Source organism: Lolium perenne, chromosome 3, assembly GCF_019359855.2.
Source record: "Lolium perenne isolate Kyuss_39 chromosome 3, Kyuss_2.0, whole genome shotgun sequence".
Lineage (NCBI taxonomy): Eukaryota > Viridiplantae > Streptophyta > Magnoliopsida > Poales > Poaceae > Lolium > Lolium perenne.
The window spans coordinates 14193004-14219762 of NC_067246.2; the positions used below are offsets into that span (position 1 = coordinate 14193004).

At 43.3% G+C, this 26759-nt stretch overlaps 1 protein-coding gene across 2 annotated transcripts in view; it reads right to left on the bottom strand.

The window, feature by feature from the left end:
* Positions 1-765: 765 nt before the first annotated feature.
* Positions 766-26759, bottom strand: part of LOC127321163 (probable N-acetyl-gamma-glutamyl-phosphate reductase, chloroplastic) — a 48166-nt gene continuing 22172 nt past the window's right edge. The window contains exons 1-14 of one of the 2 annotated variants that reach the window (XM_051350200.2): positions 4630-4699; positions 4163-4225; positions 3921-4061; positions 3548-3655; positions 3320-3406; positions 3117-3167; positions 2947-3018; positions 2559-2678; positions 2263-2323; positions 2092-2172; positions 1801-1880; positions 1600-1689; positions 1355-1483; positions 766-1266 (exon numbers count right to left, since the gene is read on the bottom strand). In XM_051350200.2, coding sequence (XP_051206160.2) covers positions 1159-1266; positions 1355-1483; positions 1600-1689; positions 1801-1880; positions 2092-2172; positions 2263-2323; positions 2559-2678; positions 2947-3018; positions 3117-3167; positions 3320-3406; positions 3548-3655; positions 3921-4061; positions 4163-4225; positions 4630-4686 — 1248 coding nt within the window. In that variant the 5' untranslated portion in view covers positions 4687-4699 and the 3' untranslated portion in view covers positions 766-1158. Of the gene's footprint in view, positions 1267-1354; positions 1484-1599; positions 1690-1800; positions 1881-2091; positions 2173-2262; positions 2324-2558; positions 2679-2946; positions 3019-3116; positions 3168-3319; positions 3407-3547; positions 3656-3920; positions 4062-4162; positions 4226-4629; positions 4700-26759 lie in introns of those variants that run through there. The other variant, XM_051350201.2, reaches the window with a different exon arrangement.

Below are 26759 nucleotides of genomic sequence, written 5' to 3' on the forward strand. Positions count from 1 at the left end.
ATGCCATATGAGCAAAGTTGGCTTGTCATCTATAGCAGCCAAGCCAGTCAGGCCCCGCACAGCCCAGCTAATCGCTCCCAGCCTTACCCACTCGCTAAACCTAGCACCCGTCACATGAATCCTCCTAGTCCCGCCAGCCCATAGGCGCACTCCTGCACGCAGCCTCGCTCGAGCCTATCCCCTCAAACCATCTCCTTCCTCTGCGCCGCCGGCGAGGAGCAGCGACAGCCTCTCCTCCCTGAGCTCTGCCCTTTCTCTCCCTTTGCATCTCTTTATCTCTGAAATCTTGAGGTAGGAGAGAGCCTATATTCCCCCAAAAAAATCTGGCAGGCGATCAGCAACTATCACGCGACTAGGCCGTGAGTCGAGTCGCTTGCGCGACCCAGCCACCCCACGCCGACTCGGCGACTATACGGCAACTCAAAAAGCATGCACCCAGCAACATAACAAAGAACCACCCAGACATCACAAGAACAATGGGAAATAAAAAAATCTCAGCCTCCTTTTTCGATGCATATATACACATCCGCCATGCAAACACGAAACCAAATGAACACAAGCAATTCCAAATAAAATTGCTGCTACCAGACACCTCTTGAGCCACAAATGCCATAAGGGCCAAAGTAACTCAACCCTACTGTTATTCTTTTTAAAGTTAACCAAACTATGGCTAGAGCTTTATCAAAGCATTTCAAAAGAAAGATATGGCACCTTATTATAGAATTCAAAGTCGACTCAAATCATGGTATGCTGATAGGCTAGAAAGGACAAAAACAATATACCAGTCACCTGCATTATTGTGGTAAAATTTAGGATCTGGGTACATCACACAAGATAAAATTTGACAAAAACATCAGAACTAAGAAATGCTCTATATCCAATGATGTCCGCAGTGGTTGATGCCTCTGAGTTGACTTTTAGACTGTTTTATTGATCTCATAACAACGCAATACATGATACATAGCCTTATGACTACTCTTATTCAACTGCTAATTGCTGCTCATCTCTAAAAACTACACCAGCACAAGCCTAGTTATGCTTTTGAGAAAGTTTGAGTACACTCTGAAGTCGAGCTCTTTCCTCTCAACAGAAAACAGCAGAGATTGCTACTCCAAAGCACCATCACAGACAAGCCACAACAAATACTGGCACAATATATCAAGGAAACAGGGGCTGATATTGCAGCCCCATATTCTCAGGCAGACCCATCATCAGATTGAGGTTCTGCACAGCCTGGCCAGATGCCCCCTTCACAAGATTATCTATCTGCATTGTTGAAGAACAAGAAATCACGATTTTCCATCTTAAGTATGCAACATTATTCGCTAGTGTTTGAGCAACTTGAGACACTTACGACAGAGATGATGATGGCCCTTCCAGGAATTCTGTCCTCGAAGACATTCATGAAGCAGTAATTTGATCCAACAACATGGCGTGTGTGAGGAACATTGCTGCCATTTAACAGCTTGACAAATTCTTCACCCTGAAAAGATGCACCGGCAGAATATTATGATGCTAACAAGAGTAAAGGTGTTTCTCTCAAAAATTATAGCTCTCTGCAGACAGATAATTTATTCCACTTAATCAAACAAACAAAACCTCGTAAGTAGACTTGAGATGCTCATACAAATCACTGACAGTCACTCCAGGTGCCATTTCAACAAACATGGTAGATTGCATCCCACGTTTCTGTTCAACATACAGATAAAAAAAGCAATTGAATTCTACACATTTCTTATGCCTTTAGTGAAGCACACAGCAAACTGTAAAACCAGGAGTTATCTCTGAATATGTGCTTACCATACAGATAAGATTTGGAGTGAAGCTGATAGTAACTTTAGATTCAGCAGCATCTGAAAGTCCTTGTTCAACCTCGGGAACTGAAATGGTGTTATCTCATTGTCAGTAAGGCCACCAAAGCCACAAGGATAGAATATTAAATAATCTGTAACTAGACTGCATTTTACCAAAGGGGGGACAGATATGTTTGTGAACATAACAGTAACAATTTTTTTATTCAAACTAAAAATAATAATAATAATAAATACGAAACTAATGTCGACTTCAAATGTTTGCAAAAAATATGATTACCATGCCGGTGGCCTTTTATACCATAAGCATGAATGCCTTCAGCTATCTCGGTGTAAAGATTTGCTTCCTTAGCTCCACGTCCTAAAGAAATGCAGGTTATAACAAGCAAATTGGCTATTGATTTCGCATAACAAACTTATATTTTATAATGTTATCTTCAAATATACGGACCTGCCCCGGTAACCCCAGATTTTGCATCAATTATAATGTTACTCAGCTTGATCAGTTTTGCCTGCAAGGTAAAATAAAATATGCTAAGAACAACGTAGATACTAACAAGATTAATAAAATGATGACATTTCTTAAGTGAGCATGACACAGTGGCAGAATATTTTGACAAAATTAACGCATGTGAAGATTCTTTCTACCTTTGCAGATATAGCACACTAAGTGAGGCCTATTATGTATAAACCTATTATTATTTGGACCAGAGACTAGGATGACTAAGAACTCTAGTTGATTCCCACCTTTATTAGAGGAACAAGTGGGAGCTGAATAGACGTGGGATAACATCCTGGATTGGCGACAAGCCGAGCATTTCGTATTTCGTCTCGAAGAACCTCTGTCAAACCATACACAGCTTCTTCCTGAATAAACAGAGAAACAGGAAATGAGTTCACAACAAACAAACAAAGAAACAAATAAACATAATGACATAGGAGGAACAAAAAAATATCACAGACTACAAAGCATTCTAATTCAAGCCCCCAAAGGTACTATATAGAGAACATTGATGGAACATGTCAATAGGAATCCAAGTTGGTAATCGGCTGCTGAACTTGGAACTTAAGAACTGAGTAACAGCAATATAACCAATGGAAGTTATAAAGTCTGTAGGGGAAAGTAGAAAAAAACCTGAAGTTCCGGTGCCCTATGAGCATGACCATACCACTCTGCGTACTCACTGATGTCACGCAATCGGAAATCCTGCAAACATGGTAAGTCACTCATAAGAATCATGGGACGTTCAGTGGCAACCAAGGCGATATCTACATAAACAAAGCATGAGCTTGCGTAGAGCATACCGCGGAGAGATCAACAATCTTCAGTTGCTGGGGTAAATCTCTAATAATTTCCTGATAAAAAACTTGCAATCAGACTTTGCTTGAAATGTGTTGAGAATAGCATCTTATCTTCCAATGGACAACAGAGTGAATAACTGGATTCCTTTACATATTCAGCAATTGGCATAAAACATTTCAGAAAAGGCATGATGAAAATAAATAACCTGTGTTGTTCCATGTGGCAAGCAACAAAAAACAGCATCAACTTTTGAGAAATCTGCATCTTTTACTGCAACTAAATTTGGCAGGTCCTGCAATATTGAAAGATGATCACCCGTATGCCAACACAAATTCACATAAAGAAATGTGCTACTGCTTAAAGGTTCAGCAAAATCTTAATATGCAATGATGAAGCATCACGTGTGGAGGAAGAGAAGAAAAAAAAATCGTACCTGTGTTATCAAGTGAGGAAATACAGAGGAAAACTGTTGACCAGCTTTTCTATCTGCGGTCATCACTGTGATACGAAACTGAGGGTGGTTTGCTAGAAGCCGAACAATCTGTTAGCATGAGTGTATGTTAACACATTAGCAACTGAACCAAAATAAGACCAAAAATGGCGATCATAGCACATTAATGTTGAACCGGAAAAGCAAAAGAGGAAAGTGCATATACTACGGGTCTGTTGGGTTTGCGCCAAACTAAACCCACCCTGCCAAATTTTTGGTAACAGTGCCCAAGAATTTGGCAGGTGAAACAAACCTATCCCTGCATGACAAGGAGTACGTCAACAAAGATGGAAAATGACAGGGAAACGAGAAGAACCTCAGCTCCAGTATAACCGCTGGCTCCCAGCACTGCAATGCGCACCTCCTCCCCTGATTGAACTGCTGATGTCTTGGGAGAGTATTGTTTTTGTGGCGAAGAGGCAATGGATGCCCTCACGCGGCGTGATGAGCATCCAACCTACAACATATACCACCATTTTCATTAGTATGTAGAGTACAACAAAAGTCGACGTCGGTGTTTATTTATTTACTGAAGAAAGAAGATGGAAAAAATTTCACCTTGGGAGATGTCTTGAGCATGAAACTACTGCTTGGCTTGAAACTAGATCCAAGGGCTCCATTCTACACATTAACACCAGAAATATTCTCTCAGCCTTAGCTCAAAATATGTGACAAGAGTTTCGTTCTACACATCAAAATGTAGTATTTGGAACAAGGCCATAGTGGACCGAAGCCCCAAGGACGACCAAAATTACGCGCAGACGGCGTCGAAGGGACTATAAATCGCCTCCACCCGTCACAGGCGAAATCGCCCAGGAAATGATCCCAAAAGGACCGCCAATCTAGCCGAATCACCGCATCAGATCACCAAAATATACAAAAAAAAAAAAAGTGAGGAACGGGAAAGAGGGTCAATAATCCAACTCGCGGGTCATACATACCCTTCCTGAATTCGCCAGAGACAAAGCTTGCAAGGGGGCGAACAAAATGGAAAATAAGGAACAAAAAGGCAGGCCGGGGGTTACCTTTTGGGCCAATCCGGCGCGCGCCGGAGCCGCACCGCCGAGCGCCGTGGATCCCATGTCCGGCAGGAGGCGGGCGGCGAGACGGGACGCCATTCGCCGGAGACGGGGACGGGGACGGGGACGGGGGCAGGCCGCAGGGGTCGGCGATCTGCGCGCGGGGGCGGCAAGGGAGGGAGAGAGAATGCGGGGCCTCTCCTTCCTAGGATTCTATTCTGCTTTTATTTTCCTTTCTGTTTTGCCCTTTTCCGCTTCTCCTTTCGCAAATGGTCTTTTTCTTTGACGCCTTTTAAGGAAGCCAAGAAAAAAATTTGTAAAATCGGTAGCCTATTCCGGTATACCGCATAGTTTCTCTTTAGCATGAACTTAACTTCCTTATCCGGAATAACCTTTAAATCGGTACCTCAACAGCCTAAACAAGGCTAGTTCGGCACGCCTTTGGCATACCGGGGGTCATCCCCCCAACATTAGTCCCCGAAGCTGGTATAGTCCGGCGGATTCTATCCGACGGACCATGCCAGGTTCCCATCTCTAACGTACCGGTTTAACCCTTTCGGTAACCAGTTAAAAACCTTCTGGCATCTATGCCGAATCCACCTCATCATGCCGACCTTTTTCCGGTAGCTTTGCCATTAAACCCTCCTCGACGAAGTCGAGAATATCTCTGAAACTGTTCCTGTCAGAGACATGCGCACTGTTTCTGACGCGCCAGTGCCAGGGGTCACCTCCCTTCGACTTCTGCGCTCGCATTTAATGTGCCACACCGGATCCTCGCTGCCGTTCCGGATCCTTGTGGCCTCCCTGTGGCATCTTGTTTTTTAAGCGTGTAGCTCCGCGCCACGTGGCAGCCCACGAGGCGAAGCGCCGCGGGCCTAGCGGTTTCCGGCCCACGAACTCTTTCCCTATTTAAGGGCGCGGCAGTTCCTCGTCGTCTCCTTCCTCGCATTCCCCACTTCCTGAGCACTTAGAGCCCTCGCCGTTTGCGCTCCTCTCGCCGTCGTTCGCCGCCAAGACCTCGCTCTCCAACGAACCTCCCGAAGAAGTTCCGCAGAGCCCTGCCCCGTCGAGATTCACCGAAGCCTCTTCGCCTCTTCCGCTCAGAGCACCGTACGGCAACCCCTTCTTCCTCTTCTCCGTTCGCCGCCCTTAGCCGCTAGCTCGCTGAGCTCCGGCGGACTGTCGCCTTCGTCGTCCACCGCCACCCTCAGGTCAGTTTCGCGGACGCAGTATCTTTCTCCCTCTTTACCACATTGCTCTTGGGCCGGTAGAGTATTTACTTCTTATTTTCTTTTGTTTTTTCTCTTACTCGTAGATCTTCGCGAGAGACTAGATTTGGGGAAACCAGTTTGTAGCTAGGTTTGGAACTTTAGGCAAGTATGTCTTCCGAGGAATATATTTCGGAATCCCCCGCTAGCAGTCACCACAGCGAGACCCCCACCACTTCTTCCGGGGAGGAGATCCCGGTTGACCATGCTTCCGATGGGCTCGAGGCGGACCTCGCCCAGACTGAAGAAGATACCGGTAGCTCCGCTCAGGTTACCGGTGACCTAGGAAAGGAAGCCGACAGTTCGAGCCAAGGCGCCGCTGCCCAATCTTCCGCCATCAACCTCGACTATTATACGCGCAGGGCCTGGATGGGCTCCGACGTGACCCAGGCGGAGATTGACTGGCTCTACCGCTCCCGGAGGATACCGGAAGAGGTTTGGTGCCGCATCCCTGGCGAGGAGCGCCAGCCCGAGCCTCAGCCGGGTGAATATGTCGTCTTTTCCGCTCATTTTGAGCGCGGATTAGGCCTTCCGGCGTCGGATTTCTTCCGGCGCTTTCTTGATTTTTATGAACTTCAGCCCCATCACCTTCCGGGCAACTCCATCTTCTATCTTTCTTCCTTCGCCACTTTCATGGAGGGATACGTCGGTATGACCCCCTCTGTAGATAATTTCTCTTTTTTCTACTATCTCCGGAAGAATTCTATCCAAGACAAGAAACTTCCGCACCCCAAACCGTTTGTTCGGTGTGGGGGCTGCATCCTTTCGCCCCGCCAAGGGAGCTCCTTCCATAAAATTTCCGGTCTGGAATCCGTCCGGACCTGGCAGAAATCCCTCTTCTACATCCGGAACGGTGGCTCGGAGGACTTCATCAATCTTCCGGGATATGTTCCCGGGCCTCCCAGCATGAGGAACTGGCTCCACAACCCCAAGGACGACAAGGAATCCAAGCGGGTTTCCCTTTTCGTCGAGAAGAACAGGAAGGAGACCAACCTCTGCGCGGACGATCTGGTCACGGCCTTTCTCTCGCGCCGGGTGCTGCCCCTTCAGCGCCGCACTCATAAAATCTGCCAGATGTCAGGCCGGATGGATCCGACCCGGATTACCACTCATCAGCTGAGCGCCCCTGACTTGGTCCTCAAGGCCAAGCAGATCTGCCAAAACACTTTGAGGCCCAGCGGAAAATATGGGCTGGCTCCTTATAGCCGCAGCAATTCTCCTCCGCGCCAAGTAAGATCTCGGGATCTCCGGAAGATCTTGTACCGGAGTACCTGTGACTTTTTTCTTTTTCATACTGATTTGTTTCTTCTGTGTTGCAGAACTTCTCCCGGATCCACAAGGAGGAGCAAGCCTCCTACGCCCCCAACCGGCGCTTCCAGGACGACTGCGACCCGGACCCCTATTTGAAGGGAAAGCACAAGATGGGCCCGATGACAAGGGATTAACTTATCAATGCCTACAGATTGTAGACTAGGGTTTTAGTCGGAAGTAGAGGGCAAGTAGATCTAGAAGGTTTCAGCCGAAAAGTACTCGACGATGTAAAAACTAGGGTTGCGTGAGACAATGAATCGATCATTTCTTTGTCCCTCGACTCCCCCTTATATAGGAGGCGGAGCCGAGGGATTCGTAATACACAAGTTACAGAGTCCGGGAAAGTTTCTAACTCATCCCGTAAGATTACAAGTATGTTTTTCGCAATACAACTCTAGCTTTCCTTAATACTAACTTGGGCTTCCGAATCTTCATATTCATCGAGTCGTGGGCCTTCAGTAAACCCCGGGTACCATCTTCGGCAGGCCCATTGGGGATGCCTATGTCAGTAGCCCCCGAGATTTTGCTTGAATCGAAGAATCAGGGAAAATCTCCAACTTTTATAATTATTCAATAACTTTTCCAAGCTTATCACATATCTTTAGATATGCAATTATATATTGTACAGGGATAATGGTAGTTGGGGCTAGTTCATCTGACGGATCAGGTACTAGTTAACTGCTCTAGTGGCAATCCGCAAAAACCTACTTCAAGATCACGTCCCCGGACATGATCTCGGGATACTGGTGTTAACTCGATAGGCGCCGCTTAAGGTCTTACCATTCTGTCGAGTCCCAGTCATATTTTATCAGATACCTAACGCGTCCGTTAGGATTTTTCTTCGTATCTGTTGATACGGAAAAAAATAGCAAACCGACGTCAGAGATGGCGCCACGCCGCTCAGAACGGATCTGGGGTCTTACCTTCGCAAAGTTTTGCGGCATTCAGAGATTATTCGCAACTTTGGCGCTCTGAGAATATATTGTCGAGTGCTTTTCCGGCTGTTGGAATAGCACATTTTATTGAGTCAACGGATGACTTATTTTGCCTTCCCGATGGGAGTATATGTAGAATTTTTTGTATAACTCGAAATATGCTCACTTCTTTTTATAATTTCATCGGGCACGCGAACAGCGTTCCCGATGGGAGTAGCCCCCGAGGCTACAGCCAAGGACTTGTGCTTGGTTGTAGGCTCAACGCCTTATGCTGCTATATTGTCATTCTTTCTCGAGCTTTTCATATCTATCGGGTGCGCGACAAGCGCTCCCGATGGGAGTAGCCCCCGAGGCTATGAACAAATGCTTGCGTTTGATCATAGGCTCTCGCCATTTCTATTTTGTCATACTCGAACTTTTTTTTTTCTAAAGTAGCTCCCGAGCATTTGGTCAAAAACTTGTATTTGATCAAAGACTCTCGAAATAATCGATATTCTTTTACTGTCGCCAATTTCATTAATCTTCATAGCCGAGATTTTCGCTTAGCAAGGTGACATCATTACTGACGATAGCCACGATCACTGTATCGGGAAGACGCGAGTACTGCTCTCTCTCTGTCTTGCGGGCCCAAAACCCTTATCAATTTGACACGTCGTGCAAGTGGGGGACACACGTCCTCCACTTTTCCTGGCGCACGCACTGTGGCGCCTGTTCCTTTTCATCATGGTGAAAATACACTTTTACCCCTTACCCACGTGTACAACATCCACCGCACAATTATTCCATCCAACGGTGCGTCGTTTCGCCAATTCTTTATATAAGGTCGTCTTCCTCCTCCGTTCATCCTTTCGCTTGCGCCGCACCTCTGCTCTCCTCTGCAAAAATCCCTCATTGCGCCCAACACTTCCTGAGCTCAGCCACACTTGCACTTCACGCCTACGCCATTGTTGATGCCACCACGCGCACGGCTCACCAGGCACAGCACTCCTGAGTCAAAGATGGCAGCGGAAGATCTGGAGTGGGAGAGATCCAAGATCTCCAACCAAGACCTGAACCTGATGAAGAAACTCGGGCTCATGAAGAAGAAAGATTCGCTGCGCTTCCCCAGCGAGGAGAGCTATCCAGCCCCTCCTATCGAGTATCGGGTCAGTTTCGTTGACCACCTTATCCGCGGCCTTTCTTCCCCCATTCACGATTTTCTGCGTGGGTTGCTTTTTGTTTACGGATTGCAACTTCACCATCTTACTCCCAACTCCATCCTCCACATCTCGATCTTCATCACTCTTTGCGAATCTTTCCTTGGAGTCCAGCCTAACTGGGCTTTATGGAAGCGCATTTTCCTCCTTCACCGTAATGGCTCTCCCAACGTTGCCTATAACATAGGCGGCGTTGTTATCTGCGTCCGCCCTGATGTCGAGTACTTCGATGTGAAATTCCCTGACTCAGTTCAAGGGTGGCGCAAAAAATGGTTGTATATCCACGAGGAAAGTCACGACTCGGCAGAACACAACATTCCCCCTTTCGATGGCAACGAAAAAAATCTGTCGCCGCCGATCCTGGGATGCAGAGGCTAGCGACGAAGAAAAAATGGCGACAGAGGCGCTGATGACACGCATCCACGAGCTTCAAAATACCCGCGGACAAGAATTGTCGGGTATCCAAATTACGGCATATTTCCTTAGGATTAGGGTGCAGCCTTTGCAAGCTCGCAAAAACCCCATTTGGATGTATGCTGGTGACAAGGATGTTGATCGCCTGTCGATAGATTTATCGGTCAAGGACTTAGAAAAACTTGTCCGAAAAATCTCGTCGCTTAGCAAGAAAGACACCGTCCCGTCATCTTGCCGTGTGACACCATATAGCGCCACCAATGCGCTCCCGCAGGTAATATATTTTTATCGTCTGCGTGTTTGATCACTCCTCTTTTCTCTCTTTTTTATACTGCTATTTCTTCGACTGCTGTTATTGATACAAATTCATGTCGATACTTTTTCTATCTTGTCCAGAACCACAAAACTGTTGGAGATATGCTCAAGAGGCAATAATAAAATGGTTATTATATATCTTTATGTTTATGATAAATGTTTACATACCATGCTATAATTGTATTAACCGAAACATTGATACATGTGTGTTATGTGAACAACAAGGAGTCCCTAGTAAGCCTCTTGTATAACTAGCTTGTTGATTAATAGATGATCATCGTTTCATGATCATGAACATTGGATGTTATTAATAACAAGGTTATGTCATTGATGAATGATGTAATGGACACACCCATTTAAGCGTAGCATAAGATCACGTCATTAAGTTCATTTGCTATAAGCTTTCGATACATAGTTACCTAGTCCTTTCGACCATGAGATCATATAAATCACTTATGCCGGAAGGGTACTTTGATTACATCAAACGCCACTGCGTAAATGGGTGGTTATAAAGGTGGGATTAGGTATTCGGAAAGTATGAGTTGAGGCATATGGATCAACAGTGGGATTTGTCCATCCCGATGACGGATAGATATACTCTGGGCCCTCTCGGTGGAATGTCGTCTAATTAGCTTGCAAGCATATGAATGGTTCATAAGAGACCACATACCACGGTACGAGTAAAGAGTACTTGTCAAGAGACGAGGTTGAACAAGGTATAGAGATACCGATGATCAAACCTCGGACAAGTAAAATATCGCGTGACAAAGGGAATCGGTATCATATGTAAATGGTTCATTCGATCACTAAGTCATCGTTGAATATGTGGGAGCCATTATGGATCTCCAGATCCCGCTATTGGTTATTGGTCGGAGAGAAGTCTCAACCATGTCTGCATAGTTCGCGAACCGTAGGGTGACACACTTAAGGTTTGATGTCGTTTAAGTAGATATGGAATATGGAATGGAGTTCGAAGTTTTGTTCGGGGTCTCGGATGGGATCCAGGACATCACGAGGAGTTCCGGAATGGTCCGGAGAATAAGATTCATATATAGGAAGTCACTTTCCAAGTTTGGAAATGATCCGGTGAATTTATGGAAGGTGGTTTCTAGAATTGTCCGTAATAAATCACTATGGAAGGAGGAGTCCCGGAGGGACTCCACAAACCCTAACCAGCCAACCAAGTGGGAGGGTGGAGTCCATGGTGGACTCCACCTCCTTGGCCGGCCAAGTAAAGGGGGAAGGGGAGAGTCCCTGTCCCTCTAGGTTTCGTCCATAAGGCAGTTTTTCTGTTGGGGTCTTATTCGAAGACTTTGGGCAAACCCTTGGGGTTCCACCTATATAATGAGGAGGAGAGGGAGGGGGCTGCCCATGGCTTGGCCGCACCACCTAGGGCATCCAAGGGCCGGCGCCCAAGTGCCCCTCCCCTCTCCCCAAACCCTAGCCTCTCCTCCTCCACATAATACTCCCGCAGCGCATAGGCGAAGCCCTGCCGGAGTTCTCCACCACCACCGCCACCACGCCGTCGTGCTGCCGGGATTCCGAGGAGGATCTACTACTTCCGCTGCCCGCTGGAACGGGGAGGAGGACGTCGTCATCAACACCGTACGTGTGACCGAGTACGGAGGTGCTGCCCGACTGTGGCACCGTCAAGTTCTTCTACGCGCTTTTGCAAGCGGCAAGTGATCGACTACATCCACCACGAGATCTAATCTCGTTAGGCTTTGGAAATCTTCGAGGGTTAGTCTCATGATCTTCTCGTTGCTACCGTCTACTAGATTAGATCTTGGCTTGTGTTTTTCGTTCTTGCGGTAGGAAATTTTTTGTTTTATATGCTACGAATCCCATCAGTGGTATCAGAGCCGTGTCTATGCATAGATTGGTTGCACGAGTAGAACACAATTGTTTTGTGGGCGTTGATGCTTTGTTGTCTTTAGTTCGTGTACTTTGCATCTTGCGGCATGGTGGGATGAAGCGGCCCGGGCTAACTTTACATGACCGCGTTCATGAGACTTGCTCCACGTTCGACATGCAACTTGTATTGCATAAGTGGCTTTGCGGGTGTCTGTCTCTCTCACCATAGTGAAGATTCAATTTACTCTTTCTATTGACAACACTAGTATCACCGTTGTGGTTCATGTTCGTAGGTAGATTGGATCTTACTCGAAAACCCTAAACCACGTAAAATGTGCAAACCAAATTAGAGGCGTCTAACTTGTTTTTGCAGGGTTTGGTGATGTGATATGGCCATAATGTGATGATGAATATGTATGAGATGATCATTATTGTATTATGGCAACCGGCAGGAGCCTTATGGTTGTCTTTATATTTCATGTAATAGTATTATTTCAAAGTAGTTGTAATAGTTGCTACATGGAGAACAACCATGAAGACGGCGCCATGGACCTTGACGCTACGCCGACGATGATGGAGATCATGCCCGTTGATGATGGAGATCATGTCCGTGCTTTGGAGATGAAGATCAAAGGCGCAAAGACTAAAGGGCCATATCATATCACATATGAATTGCATGTGATGTTAATCCTTTATGCATCTTATTTTGCTTAGATCGCGATGGTAGCATTATAAGATGATCCCTCACATTAATATCAAGATAATAAAGTGTTCTCCCCTCGTATGCACCGTTGCTACAGTTCGTCGTTTCGAAGCATCTCGTGATGATCGGATGTGATAGACTCTACGTTCACATACAACGGGTGTAAGCCATGTTTGCACACGCGGAATACTTGGGTTTGCTTGACGAGCCTAGCATGTACAGACATGGCCTCGGGACAACGGAAACCGAAAGGTTGAACACGAGTCATATGGATGATATGATTAACATGTTGATGTTCACTATTGAAGCTACATCATCTCACGTGATGATCGGTTTTGGTGTAGTGGATGTGGATCGTGTACCACTTAACAACTATGAGGGATGTTGTATTAAGTGGGAGTTCATTAGTAATTAGATTAAAAAATGAACTAATTATCATGAACATAGTCTGAGTAGTATTTTGAATTAATTTTGCAGTATTGGCATCCGTTTTCTACCATGCGCTAGTCTTGTAATTGAGATAGAAATACTGTTAAGTCTGACAAGAAACTTTACGGACTGGTACCGTATTGTTAAAGAATCAAGAAATGATTAAGTCCTATTGCAAACTTTTAGTAAACCTCACATTGCTGATTCAAAGAACAATGGTTTCAATTAGTACCTAGAATCATCTTGTCTCCGTGAAACTTGAAGTTCAAATCTGTTTGAAAAGTAAGGAGCTGGAAATTTCGTTTTCAGAAATAAGCAAGGTATGAGATATATGTGATATCTAAGACCTTATTGCAAGATGATAGAATATAATCTAGTGAGACTACATAAACTCATAAGTTTTATGGGAATGTACGAAGGTTGAAGACGCCAGGCGTCCCAATCCTCCAACTAGTTGGGCACTAACGATATTCGCATATCCATGAAGTGATCGTCCTTAGTATGCACCGTTGCTAAGACTCGTCGTTTCGAAGCATCACGTGATGATCGGGTGTGATAGATTCTACGTGTGCATACAACGGGTGCAAGCCAGATTTGCACATGCGAATACTGAGGTTAAACTTTACGAGCCTAGCATGTACAGACATGGTCTCGGAAAGTCGTCATGATATGATGGATAAAATTATGAGTGAAATTGTTCATCATATTACAAAGTTACTAATAGTGAAATCTGGAACACTTGTCATATGATGGTCAACTTCAAAGTAAGAACCTCAAGGTTATTGGTATTTGACCAATGGACCTAGAAGTTATTGAAGGTGAAGTGTTTTCTAAGAATGATGAAAGCTAAAAGAGAAACTACAAAAGATATTTTGGCAGAAAGAAAGAAAAGACTAGAAAGTCTATATCAGGTGTATATAAATGATATACATGTTATGGATGTATTCCTTGTTTGGTCACATAATGAAATTCTTGGGTATTTGTACCAGATTGGTTGGTATGAGATGTCATACAACACAACGCAATACAAGAATACAATGGCCTAAGTGACTGATAAGGAATATGGTAATAATGCACGTCTAGGACATAATAAAGTGTTATTATGTTTGTCGTTGGCATTCTACCTAGCCCTTAGGATTTATAATAAAGAACTTAATAATTGTTATTTTGCTCTGGTCAAATGAAAACAACGAGTTGTTCAAATTATGACCTTACTCCATGTACGATGGATAAGTTATTATAAATCTTAATGGTGAAACACACATACATAACACTGACGCTAATATGCCGTAAGGCAAATGATTTGAATTCCACTTATTAGTGGAACCGCCATTTAGGTCATGTTAGAAAGGAACGCATGAAGGAACTCCATGCAAATGGTTTTTTGGAGTCATTTGATTTTTGAATCGTTTGGCGCTTGCAAATCTCTTCTAAAGAGAATGACTGAAATACCGTTCATAGGCCAAGAGTTGAACGGGCAACTAACTTAGTGGAAACATACATGATGATGTATGTGGTTCACTGGGCATAGTTGTGTGCGGAAAATTCTTCTACTTCATGAAAACTTCCAACAATGAATTGAGTGTATATATGTGGATATATTTATTCGATAAGGAAGAAGTTTGAAACATTTGAATGGATTCAAATAAAATTCAGCATGAAGTGGAAATCATCGTAATAGAAAAGTCAAATATCTATGATAGGATCATGGTGGAAATATTTGAATTACGAGTTTTAGCGAACATCTAAAAGAGTTATGAAATTGTTCTACAACTCACGTTCCTTGGAGTATCATAGTGATGATGGAGTATCCGAGTAACGTATCCAAACCTTGTTGGGTTAATGATGAAATAATATGACGCCATTATATTTTTGTAGATTATGTTTTAGTGACTACCGCTTTTACACTATATAGAGCATCATCATGATCCGTTGAAATGACACCATACGAGTTATGGCATGGGTATGAACCCTAATAGTCCTTTCTTAAATTTTGGTATGCATAGCATAAGTAAATAAGTTTACAACCAAAATCGGATGAATGTCTTTGTTGGTTATCCCAGAGATTTGATTGGGAATTCTTCCCACTATGGAGACAAAGACAAAAGTGTTTGTCAATGTTTCTTATTTCCAAGAAATTGTTTCTAGCGAAGTATTTGAGTGGGAGGACAATAGAACTTGATAAGGTTTATGAACCTGAGCATAATGATCAGAGTAGCGCAGCATCAGAAATGGTTCCGGAAGCGGCCACGACGATCATGGCTCCCATGACTACAAAGTGTTTTAGCCATGGAGATCGAAGTACCTATTGAACCTTGTAGGTTTGGTTTACTTTGTGATCAAATAAATGATTTGTGGACAACGGATTGATTTTGAACAATGATAAACCAACTACATACAAAGAAGTTATGATGGGCCCTGACTCCGTTAAAATGGCTAAGCGCCATGGAATCCAAGATAGATGAACACTTTTTGAAAGTAAATAGATCTATAAAATTGATGGACTTGGATAGGAATATCCTTGAAGAAGCTCGACTTGTCGAAAAGTTGTTTACGACAAAGTTCAAAGAGTTGACTACGATAAGATTAGATCTTCCGTAGCGATGCTTATAGTCTAGATGGATTGTTCTAGTAATCGCTACATATTTCTTTTATGAGATATGCTAGTAGGATGGCAAAATACATTACTTAACAGAAGTGTGTATTAAAGGTATATTCAAGATACAACTAAGAGTTTTGCTAGTCCGTAGAATACTAAAACGGTATACAAACTTCACTGGATGAAGTGAGTATCACGGAGTTGGAATCTTCACCGGATGAAATGATCAAAGAGTTATGATTTCATCAGAGACGATGAAGAAGCTTGAAATTAAGTGGGAGCGCTGAGACATATTTGTAATACTTTATGTAGATGACATATCGTTGATTATAAATAATGTAATTATGTAATTGATTAAAAAGGTTTCATTGAGAATTAACTTCAATGAAAGGATATGAACTGAAACATATTTAGTGTCAAGATCTATAAAGATAGATTGAAACACATAATAAGTTTAAGTTAAAAGTACATAAAATGAATATTGAAGTAGTTCAATATAATAAATTAAGAAGATGTTCTTTTCATGTGAAGGTTTAACAAGACTTGAGTGTATCTGACACTCAATGAGTAAAAACACATGAGTGATTTTAGATCACGAATAAAATGTACACAATCAGATGTCCTGTGCTCTAAAGAGTTAGAAGCATATACCAGAATGATTCATGTGATGATCATTGGACAACAGTAAGAATATCCCTGAGTTCTTTAGAAGAACCAAGGATATATATAATTTTATATGGGGTAATGACAAACAAATCGTTGTAAGGTGTTGCATCGATATTAGTTTGGTCACATATAAAAATGAATTTCAAATCTCAATTAGGCTAAGTATTGTTTAAAAGGTAGCACAATGTTAGATTTAGAAGAGTTCTAAATATTGTGACGGATTCTACAAACGAAGGCAGAGTATGTCATTGTTTTGACAATGACTAAGGATGTTAAGTCGAGGAGTTCTTTGAGAACTTGGTGTAGTTCCGATAGTGTCAGAACTTGGAAGCTATATTGTGTGTGACAATATTAGTGACATATTTCAGACCGCGGAATTAAGGTTCCACCAGAAGACCAAACATATTTAATGCCGACTTATTTAATGAGTGATGCGTGAAGACGCAAATGAATTGCAAAATACATACGTTTCTGAGCATGTCAGATCCGTTGACTAAAAATCTCTCCCGTGAGCAAAACATGATAAGCACCAGAAGGCCAAGGTGTTATATCTTTACAAATGTAAACTAGATTATTGACTCTAGTGCAAGTGGGAGACTGTTGGAGATATGCTCAAGAGGCAATAATAAAATGGTTATTATATATCTTTATGTTTATGATAAATGTTTACATACCATGCTATAATTGTATTAACCGAAACATTGATACATGTGTGTTATGTGAACAACAAGGAGTCCCTAGTAAGCCTCTTGTATAACTAGCTTGTTGATTAATAGATGATCATCGTTTCATGATCATGAACATTGGATGTTATTAATAACAAGGTTATGTCATTGATGAATGATGTAATGGACACACCCATTTAAGCGTAGCATAAGATCACGTCATTAAGTTCATTTGCTATAAGCTTTCGATACATAGTTACCTAGTCCTTTCGACCATGAGATCATATAAATCACTTATGCCGGAAGGGTACTTTGATTACATCAAACGCCACTGCGTAAATGGGTGGTTATAAAGGTGGGATTAGGTATTCGGAAAGTATGAGTTGAGGCATATGGATCAACAGTGGGATTTGTCCATCCCGATGACGGATAGATATACTCTGGGCCCTCTCGGTGGAATGTCGTCTAATTAGCTTGCAAGCATATGAATGGTTCATAAGAGACCACATACCACGGTACGAGTAAAGAGTACTTGTCAAGAGACGAGGTTGAACAAGGTATAGAGATACCGATGATCAAACCTCGGACAAGTAAAATATCGCGTGACAAAGGGAATCGGTATCATATGTAAATGGTTCATTCGATCACTAAGTCATCGTTGAATATGTGGGAGCCATTATGGATCTCCAGATCCCGCTATTGGTTATTGGTCGGAGAGAAGTCTCAACCATGTCTGCATAGTTCGCGAACCGTAGGGTGACACACTTAAGGTTTGATGTCGTTTAAGTAGATATGGAATATGGAATGGAGTTCGAAGTTTTGTTCGGAGTCTCGGATGGGATCCAGGACATCACGAGGAGTTCCGGAATGGTCCGGAGAATAAGATTCATATATAGGAAGTCACTTTCCAAGTTTGGAAATGATCCGGTGAATTTATGGAAGGTGGTTTCTAGAATTATCCGGAATAAATCACTATGGAAGGAGGAGTCCCGGAGGGACTCCACAAACCCTAACCAGCCAACCAAGTGGGAGGGTGGAGTCCATGGTGGACTCCACCTCCTTGGCCGGCCAAGTAAAGGGGGAAGGGGAGAGTCCCTGTCCCTCTAGGTTTCGTCCATAAGGCAGTTTTTCTGTTGGGGTCTTATTCGAAGACTTTGGGCAAACCCTTGGGGTTCCACCTATATAATGAGGAGGAGAGGGAGGGGGCTGCCCATGGCTTGGCCGCACCACCTAGGGCATCCAAGGGCCGGCGCCCAAGTGCCCCTCCCCTCTCCCCAAACCCTAGCCTCTCCTCCTCCACATAATACTCCCGCAGCGCATAGGCGAAGCCCTGCCGGAGTTCTCCACCACCACCGCCACCACGCCGTCGTGCTGCCGGGATTCCGAGGAGGATCTACTACTTCCGCTACCCGCTGGAACGGGGAGGAGGACGTCGTCATCAACACCGTACGTGTGACCGAGTACGGAGGTGCTGCCCGACTGTGGCACCGTCAAGTTCTTCTACGCGCTTTTGCAAGCGGTCAAGATCTTCTACGCGCTTTTGCAAGCGGTCAAGATCTTCTACGCGCTTTTGCAAGCGGCAAGTGATCGACTACATCCACCACGAGATCTAATCTCGTTAGGCTTTGGAAATCTTCGAGGGTTAGTCTCATGATCTTCTCGTTGCTACCGTCTACTAGATTAGATCTTGGCTTGTGTTTTTCGTTCTTGCGGTAGGAAATTTTTTGTTTTCTATGCTACGAATCCCATCAAAAACTGCGTCGCCTCTTCCTCCCCTTCCCGAAGGTGGAGAAGTCGAAGATCGCACAATCATTACCGAGGACACCCAGGTTCCTCCTCATCCTGAGAGTGAAGTCGCGGTTTCTCACAAACCCGCGGCTTCCTCTGAAAAAGAAGTTGAATCCGAGGCTACCGCATCAACACACTCCCTCCCCTCTGCTGTTTCTCCAAGGAACAAGAGGAAAAGGGACGAAGTTGCCGATTCCGGCACCTCCAAAGCCGGCGCATCTCCTGCCGAAGAAGTTGTTCCTACTGAAGAAAGGACAACTTTCAACCCTTACGAAGATGCCCTTGTCAGCTCGTGAGTTCTTGCTGCTCTTTGTTGCTTGCTCTCGATATTTTGTCTATGTTGTTTCTTATTTTGTCGCCTTTTTATTGTAGTGGTGACAAGGATGAAAATTCACCTATTGACGCGACTGCTCGAACGAGTACGTCGCGTACTTTAGTTGTCTCTGAAGCTCAGCCTGATGGGGATGAAACCTCGCCTCCTCAGCAAGATATCAAACATCCAACTCCAGTTGCAAGCCCCCGTGCCCCTTCACCAAAGAGGGCTAGGGTCGAGCCGGCCAAGGAGCCTACCTTGCTAATTGGTAGTTCCCCGACTCCTTCAATGGATGATGTAAGTTGTTCACTTCTTCTTTTATGTTCCGAATATTTTAATGCTGTCGACTCCCCTTTATTTTTTGCTTCTCCTTTGCTTGTTGCTGTCGAACTTTTCACTTCCTATATTGATTTTTTTTTTCTCTATTTTTCTTTGCAGCCTTTGATGAAGGAATTTATCCGTCTCGGTACCCAATTCGTCGGGTACCATGACCATGCTAAAAAGCTTGAAGGTACTATTTTTACTGCTTCTCCTGCTAAATAAACTCTCCTTCATTTTTTGCAATGACACTTGTTTATTGTCAATTGTTTTGCCAGCCAATCTTGCGGAAGCTAACAAACGTGCTGATGCTCTTGCTCTTAAATTGGAGCAAAGCGAAAAAGCTCGCAAGAAAGCTGAATCAGATGCTGCCACTGTCGAAGATCTTCGAAAAAGACTTCATGACGCGGAAACTTCTTTGAGTGAAAACATTGCTCAGCAATCTGCCCGTGAAGATGAAATCCTTACTCGCTTGGAGTCGCAAAGTCGACGTTTTGTTAGTAAGTACTCAAATCCTTGCTATTTTTTCGGGTCATCACATTCTTCCTGGCCCGCTTTTTCTTTAACAAGCTTCCTTTTGCTCATTTAGGGAGGACGCAACAAGATTATGATCTAGAAAATCCTGAAGGTGATCGCCTCCTCGACGCGCTCTCCCTTCTTGAGATTCATGGAGATGAAGCACGCCAAGGCCTTACTGACGCTAGAATAGTTCTGTCACGGCTTTTTCCCTACTTCTTCGTGAAGAAAGAAGAACCCGAGACTTTTACTGCTCTCGCCAAGTGCTTCAAATCCAAAGAAGATCTTGGACCCAGTCTTCGACAAGAAGGCCTAAAGATTGGTGTTGAAGGCACCATAGCTTTGGTTGCTGACAGCCAACAGGATGTCGACTGGGCTAAAGTTGGCGATGTAAAGGATATGGAGGTCAAGAAATGGCAGTCTTTGATTAAGGCTGCCAAGCCAAACTCGAAGAAAATCCTTGCTTTCCTTGGATTCAAGCCAACTCCAGCTCCTAGTTCATCGAAGCCGGAGGTCAAGTAGACCACCTTGTCTCCTTTTTTGTTTTGTTTTTCTTTTGATGCTGTCGCCATAATGGCTTTGGCGACAACTGCCCCACTAGTTTAGTAGGAACCCTTCTTTGTAATAGCCATGTAAATATCTGTCCTTATTTAATGAAAAGCTATGTTGTCGAGTTATTGATATCGAAGTATTTCTCTCCAGTTGATTTTTGACAACTATACCGTGGTGCCTTCCTCGGCTGCTTTGCCTGCTGTGTCTTGCTCGAAAAGGTCCTCCGCTGTCGAATTTATTGGAGGTTCTTCGAGTGCTGCACATAATGAAGACTTGGACGATCTCCGTCAACAACTACAGTCGATGAAAAAACAAGCTCTCGTGATAATGGAACAGTCTCGAATATCATCTGAAAATGAAAAACTTGCTGTTCAACAAGCTCAAGAAGCCATAGCGTTGAAGGAAACTGCAGTTGCTGAGGCTGTCGAAGCTACGCGCCGAGAGAATCATATGCTTGAACTGATGAATGACTCTAGCTTGGATATGACGGGTATGCTCCGCAAAATTTGGTCATATGTTAGTTTAACCTTACTATCTTTTATTCCTTGCTGATGTTTCCGGTGAAACAGGTTCTTTTTTGGATACTGCTGCCGAAGATCAGCGTGTTGAAGCCCGAACCAATGTGCTTATCAGGCTTGCTCGTCAGGATGGTTCCAATTTCTGGGTCACTCCTGAGCGTACTCGCCAAATAGTCAGATTTCAAGATCGCGCGAGTCAGGTCCGCGACTTTCTCGACTTCTGCACGAGAACTTTGTCTTTAGTCTACAGTACCATGTTTCCTCGCAACAAAATACCAGAAACTCTTCCTGCTCTGATGGAGAAATTCCGAGATGTGTTGGAGATATGCCCAAGAGGCAATAATAAAGTGGTTATTATATATCTTTGTGTTTATGATAAATGTTTGCATACCATGCTATAATTGTATTAACCGAAACATTGATACATGTGTGTTATGTGAACAACAAGGAGTCCCTAGTAAGCCTCTTGTATAACTAGCTTGTTGATTAATAGATGATCATCGTTTCATGATCATGAACATTGGATGTTATTAATAACAAGGTCATGTCATTGATGAATGATGTAATGGACACACCCAATTAAGCGTAGCATAAGATCACGTCATTAAGTTCATTTGCTATAAGCTTTCGATACATAGTTAACTAGTCCTTTCGACCATGAGATCATATAAATCACTTATACCGGAAGGGTACTTTGATTACATCAAACGCCACTGCGTAAATGGGTGGTTATAAAGGTGGGATTAGGTATTCGGAAAGTATGAGTTGAGGCATATGGATCAACAGTGGGATTTGTCCATCCCGATGACGGATAGATATACTCTGGGCCCTCTCGGTGGAATGTCGTCTAAATTAGCTTGCAAGCATATGAATGGTTCATAAGAGACCACATACCACGGTACGAGTAAAGAGTACTTGTCAGGAAACGAGGTTGAAAAAGGTATAGAGATACTGATGATAAAACCTCGGACAAGTAAAATATCGCGTGACAAAGGGAATCGGTATCGTATGTAAATGGTTCAATCGATCACTAAGTCATCGTTGAATATGTGGGAGCCATTATGGATCTCCAGATCCCACTATTGGTTATTGGTCGGAGAGAGGTCTCAACCATGTCTGCATAGTTCGCGAACCGTAGGGTGACACACTTAAGGTTTGATGTCGTTTAAGTAGATATGGAATATGGAATGGAGTTCGAAGTTTTGTTCGGAGTCTCGGATGGGATCCGGTGCATTTATGGAAGGTTCTAGAAGGTTCTAGAAAAGTCCGGAAGAAATCACCATGGAAGGCGGAGTCCTGGAGGGACTCCACTAGCATGGCCAGCCAACCCTAAGGGGAGGAGTCGAAGGTGGACTCCACCCAAAGGTGGCCGGCCAGCCCCCCTCAAGGAAGGGTGGGAGTCCCACCTTGAGTAGGACTCCCTCCTTGAGTAGGTTTCCCACTTTTGGGAGGTTTTGTTGTTGGGGTCTTATTCGAAGACTTGGACTACAACTCTTGGGGATTTCCACCTATATAATGAGGGGAGGGGAGGGGCTGGCCGGCCACACCTAGCCCTCCTTAGCCGCAGCCCCCCAAGTGCCCCCTCTCCCAGAAACCCTAGCGGTTCCCTCCTCCACATAATACTCCCGCAGCGCATAGGCGAAGCCCTGCCGGAGTTCTCCACCACCACCGCCACCACGCCGTCGTGCTGTCGGGATTCCGAGGAGGATCTACTACTTTCGCTGCCCGCTGGAACGGGGAGGAGGACGTCGTCTTCATCAATACCGTACGTGTGACCGAGTACGGAGGTGCTGCCCGACTGTGGCACCGTCAAGATCTTGTACGCGATTTTGCAAGCGGCAAGTGATCGACTACATCCACCACGAGATCTAATCTCGTTAAGCTTTGGAAATCTTCAAGGGTTAGTCTCGTGATCCCCTCGTTGCTACCATCTTCTAGATTGGATCTTGGCTTGTGTTTCGTTCTTGCGGTAGGAAATTTTTTGTTTTCTATGCTACGAATCCCATCAGTGGTATCAGAGCCGTGTCTATGCATAGATTGGTTGCACGAGTAGAACACAATTGTTTTGTGGGCGTTGATGCTTTGTTGTCTTTAGTTCGTGTACTTTGCATCTTGCGGCATGGTGGGATGAAGCGGCCCGGGCTAACTTTACATGACCGCGTTCATGAGACTTGCTCCACGTTCGACATGCAACTTGTATTGCATAAGTGGCTTTGCGGGTGTCTGTCTCTCTCACCATAGTGAAGATTCAATTTACTCTTTCTATTGACAACACTAGTATCACCGTTGTGGTTCATGTTCGTAGGTAGATTGGATCTTACTCGAAAACCCTAAACCACGTAAAATATGCAAACCAAATTAGAGGCGTCTAACTTGTTTTTGCAGGGTTTGGTGATGTGATATGGCCATGATGTGATGATGAATATGTATGAGATGATCATTATTGTATTGTGGCAACCGGCAGGAGCCTTATGGTTGTCTTTATATTTCATGTAATAGTATTATTTCAAAGTAGTTGTAATAGTTGCTACATGGAGAACAACCATGAAGACGGCGCCATGGACCTTGACGCTACGCCGACGATGATGGAGATCATGCCCGTTGATGATGGAGATCATGTCCGTGCTTTGGAGATGAAGATCAAAGGCGCAAAGACTAAAGGGCCATATCATATCACATATGAATTGCATGTGATGTTAATCCTTTTATGCATCTTATTTTGCTTAGATCGCGACGGTAGCATTATAAGATGATCCCTCACATTAATATCAAGATAATAAAGTGTTCTCCCCTCGTATGCACCGTTGCTACAGTTCGTCGTTTCGAAGCATCTCGTGATGATCGGATGTGATAGACTCTACGTTCACATACAACGGGTGTAAGCCATGTTTGCACACGCGGAATACTTGGGTTTGCTTGACGAGCCTAGCATGTACAGACATGGCCTCGGGACAACGGAAACCGAAAGGTTGAACACGAGTCATATGGATGATATGATCAACATGTTGATGTTCACTATTGAAGCTACATCATCTCACGTGATGATCGGTTTTGGTGTAGTGGATGTGGATCGTGTACCACTTAACAACTATGAGGGATGTTGTATTAAGTGGGAGTTCATTAGTAATTAGATTAAAACATGAACTAATTATCATGAACATAGTCTGAGTAGTATTTTGAATTAATTTTGTAGTATTGGCATCCGTTTTCTACCATGCGCTAGTCTTGTAATTGAGATAGAAATACTGTTAAGTCTGACAAGAAACTTTACGGACTGGTACCGTATTGTTAAAGAATCAAGAAATGATTAAGTCCTATTGCAAACTTTTAGTAAACCTCACATTGCTGATTCAAAGAACAATGGTTTCAATTAGTACCTAGAATCATCTTGTCTCCGTGAAACTTGAAGTTCAAATCTGTTTGAAAAGTAAGGAGCTGGAAATTTCGTTTTCAGAAATAAGCAAGGTATGAGATATATGTGATATCTAAGACCTTATTGCAAGATGATAGAATATAATCTAGTGAGACTACATAAACTCATAAGTTTTATGGGAATGTACGAAGGTTGAAGACGCCAGGCGTCCCAATCCTCCAACTAGTTGGGCACTAACGATATTCGCATATCCATGAAGTGATCGTCCTTAGTATGCACCGTTGCTAAGACTCGTTGTTTTGAAGCATCACGTGATGATCGGATGTGATAGATTCTACGTGTGCATACAACGGGTGCAAGCCAGATTTGCACATGCGAATACTGAGGTTAAACTTTACGAGCCTAGCATGTACAGACATGGTCTCGGAAAGTCGTCATGATATGATGGATAAAATTATGAGTGAAATTGTTCATCATATTACGAAGTTACTAATAGTGAGATCTGGAACACTTGTCATATGATGATCAACTTCAAAGTAAGAACCTCAAGGTTATTGGTATTTGACCAATGGACCTAGAAGTTATTGAAGGTGAAGTGTTTTCTAAGAATGAGGAAAGCTAAAAGAGAAACTACAAAAGATATTTTGGCAGAAAGAAAGAAAAGACTAGAAAGTCTAGCTCAGGTGTATATAAATGATATACATGTTATGGATGTATTCCTTGTTTGGTCACATAATGAAATTCTTGGGTATTTGTACCAGATTGGTTGGTATGAGATGTCATACAACGCAATACAAGAAAACGATGGCCTAAGTGACTGATAAGGAATATGGTAATAATGCACGTCTGGAACATAATAAAGTGTTATTATGTTTGTCGTTGGCATTCTACCTAGCCGTTAGGATTTATAATAAAGAACTTAATAATTGTTATTTTGCTCTGGTCAAATAAAAACAATGAGTTGTTCAAATTATGACCTTACTCCATGTACGATGGATAAGTTATTATAAATCTTAATGGTGAAACACACATACATAACACTGACGCTAATATGCCGTAAGGCAAATGATTTGAATTCCACTTATTAGTGGAACCGCCATTTAGGTCATGTTAGAAAGGAACGCATGAAGGAACTCCATGCAAATGGATTTTTGGAGTCATTTGATTTTTGAATCGTTTGGCGCTTGCAAATCTCTTCTAAAGAGAATGACTGAAATACCGTTCATAGGCCAAGAGTTGAACGGGCAACTAACTTAGTGGAAACATACATGATGATGTATGTGGTTCACTTGGCATAGTTGTGTGCGGGAGATTCTTCTACTTCATGAAAACTTCCAACAATGAATTGAGTGTATATATGTGGATATATTTATTCGATAAGGAAGAAGTTTGAAACATTTGAATGGATTCAAATAAAATTCAGCATGAAGTGGAAATCACCGTAATAGAAAAGTCAAATATCTATGATAGGATCATGGTGGAAATATTTGAATTACGAGTTTTAGCGAACATCTAAAAGAGTTATGAAATTGTTCTACAACTCACGTTCCTTGGAGTATCATAGTGATGATGGAGTATCCGAGTAACGTATCCAAACCTTGTTGGGTTAATGATGAAATAATATGACGCCATTATATTTTTGTAGATTATGCTTTAGTGACTACCGCTTTTACACTATATAGAGCATCATCATGATCCGTTGAAATGACACCATACGAGTTATGGCATGGGTATGAACCCTAATAGTCCTTTCTTAAATTTTGGTATGCATAGCATAAGTAAATAAGTTTACAACCAAAATCGGATGAATGTCTTTGTTGGTTATCCCAGAGAACAAATTGGGAATTCCTTCCACTATGGAGACAAAGACAAAAGTGTTTCTTACTTATTTACAAGAAATTGTTTCTAGCGAAATATTTTGAGTGGGAGGACAATGGAACTTGATAAGGTTTATGAACCTGAGCATGATGATCAGAGTAGCGCAACATCAGAAATGGTTCTGGAAGTGGCCACGATGATTATAGCTCCCATGTCTACAAAGTGTTATAGTCATGGAGATCGAAGCACCTATTGAACCTTGTAGGTATGGTTTACTTTGTGATCAAATAAATGATTTGTGAACAAAGGATTGTTTTTGAACAATGATAAACCAACTACATACAAAGAAGTTATGATGGGCCCTGACTCCGTTAAAATGGCTAAGCGCCATGGAATCCAAGATAGATGAACACTTTTTGAAAGTAAATAGATCTATAAATTTGATGGACTTGGATAAGAATATCCTTGAAGAAGCTCGACTTGTCGAAAAGTTGTTTACGACAAAGTTCAAAGAGTTGACTATGATAAGATTGGATCTTCCGTAGCGATGCTTATAGTCTATATGGATTGTTCTAGTAATCGCTA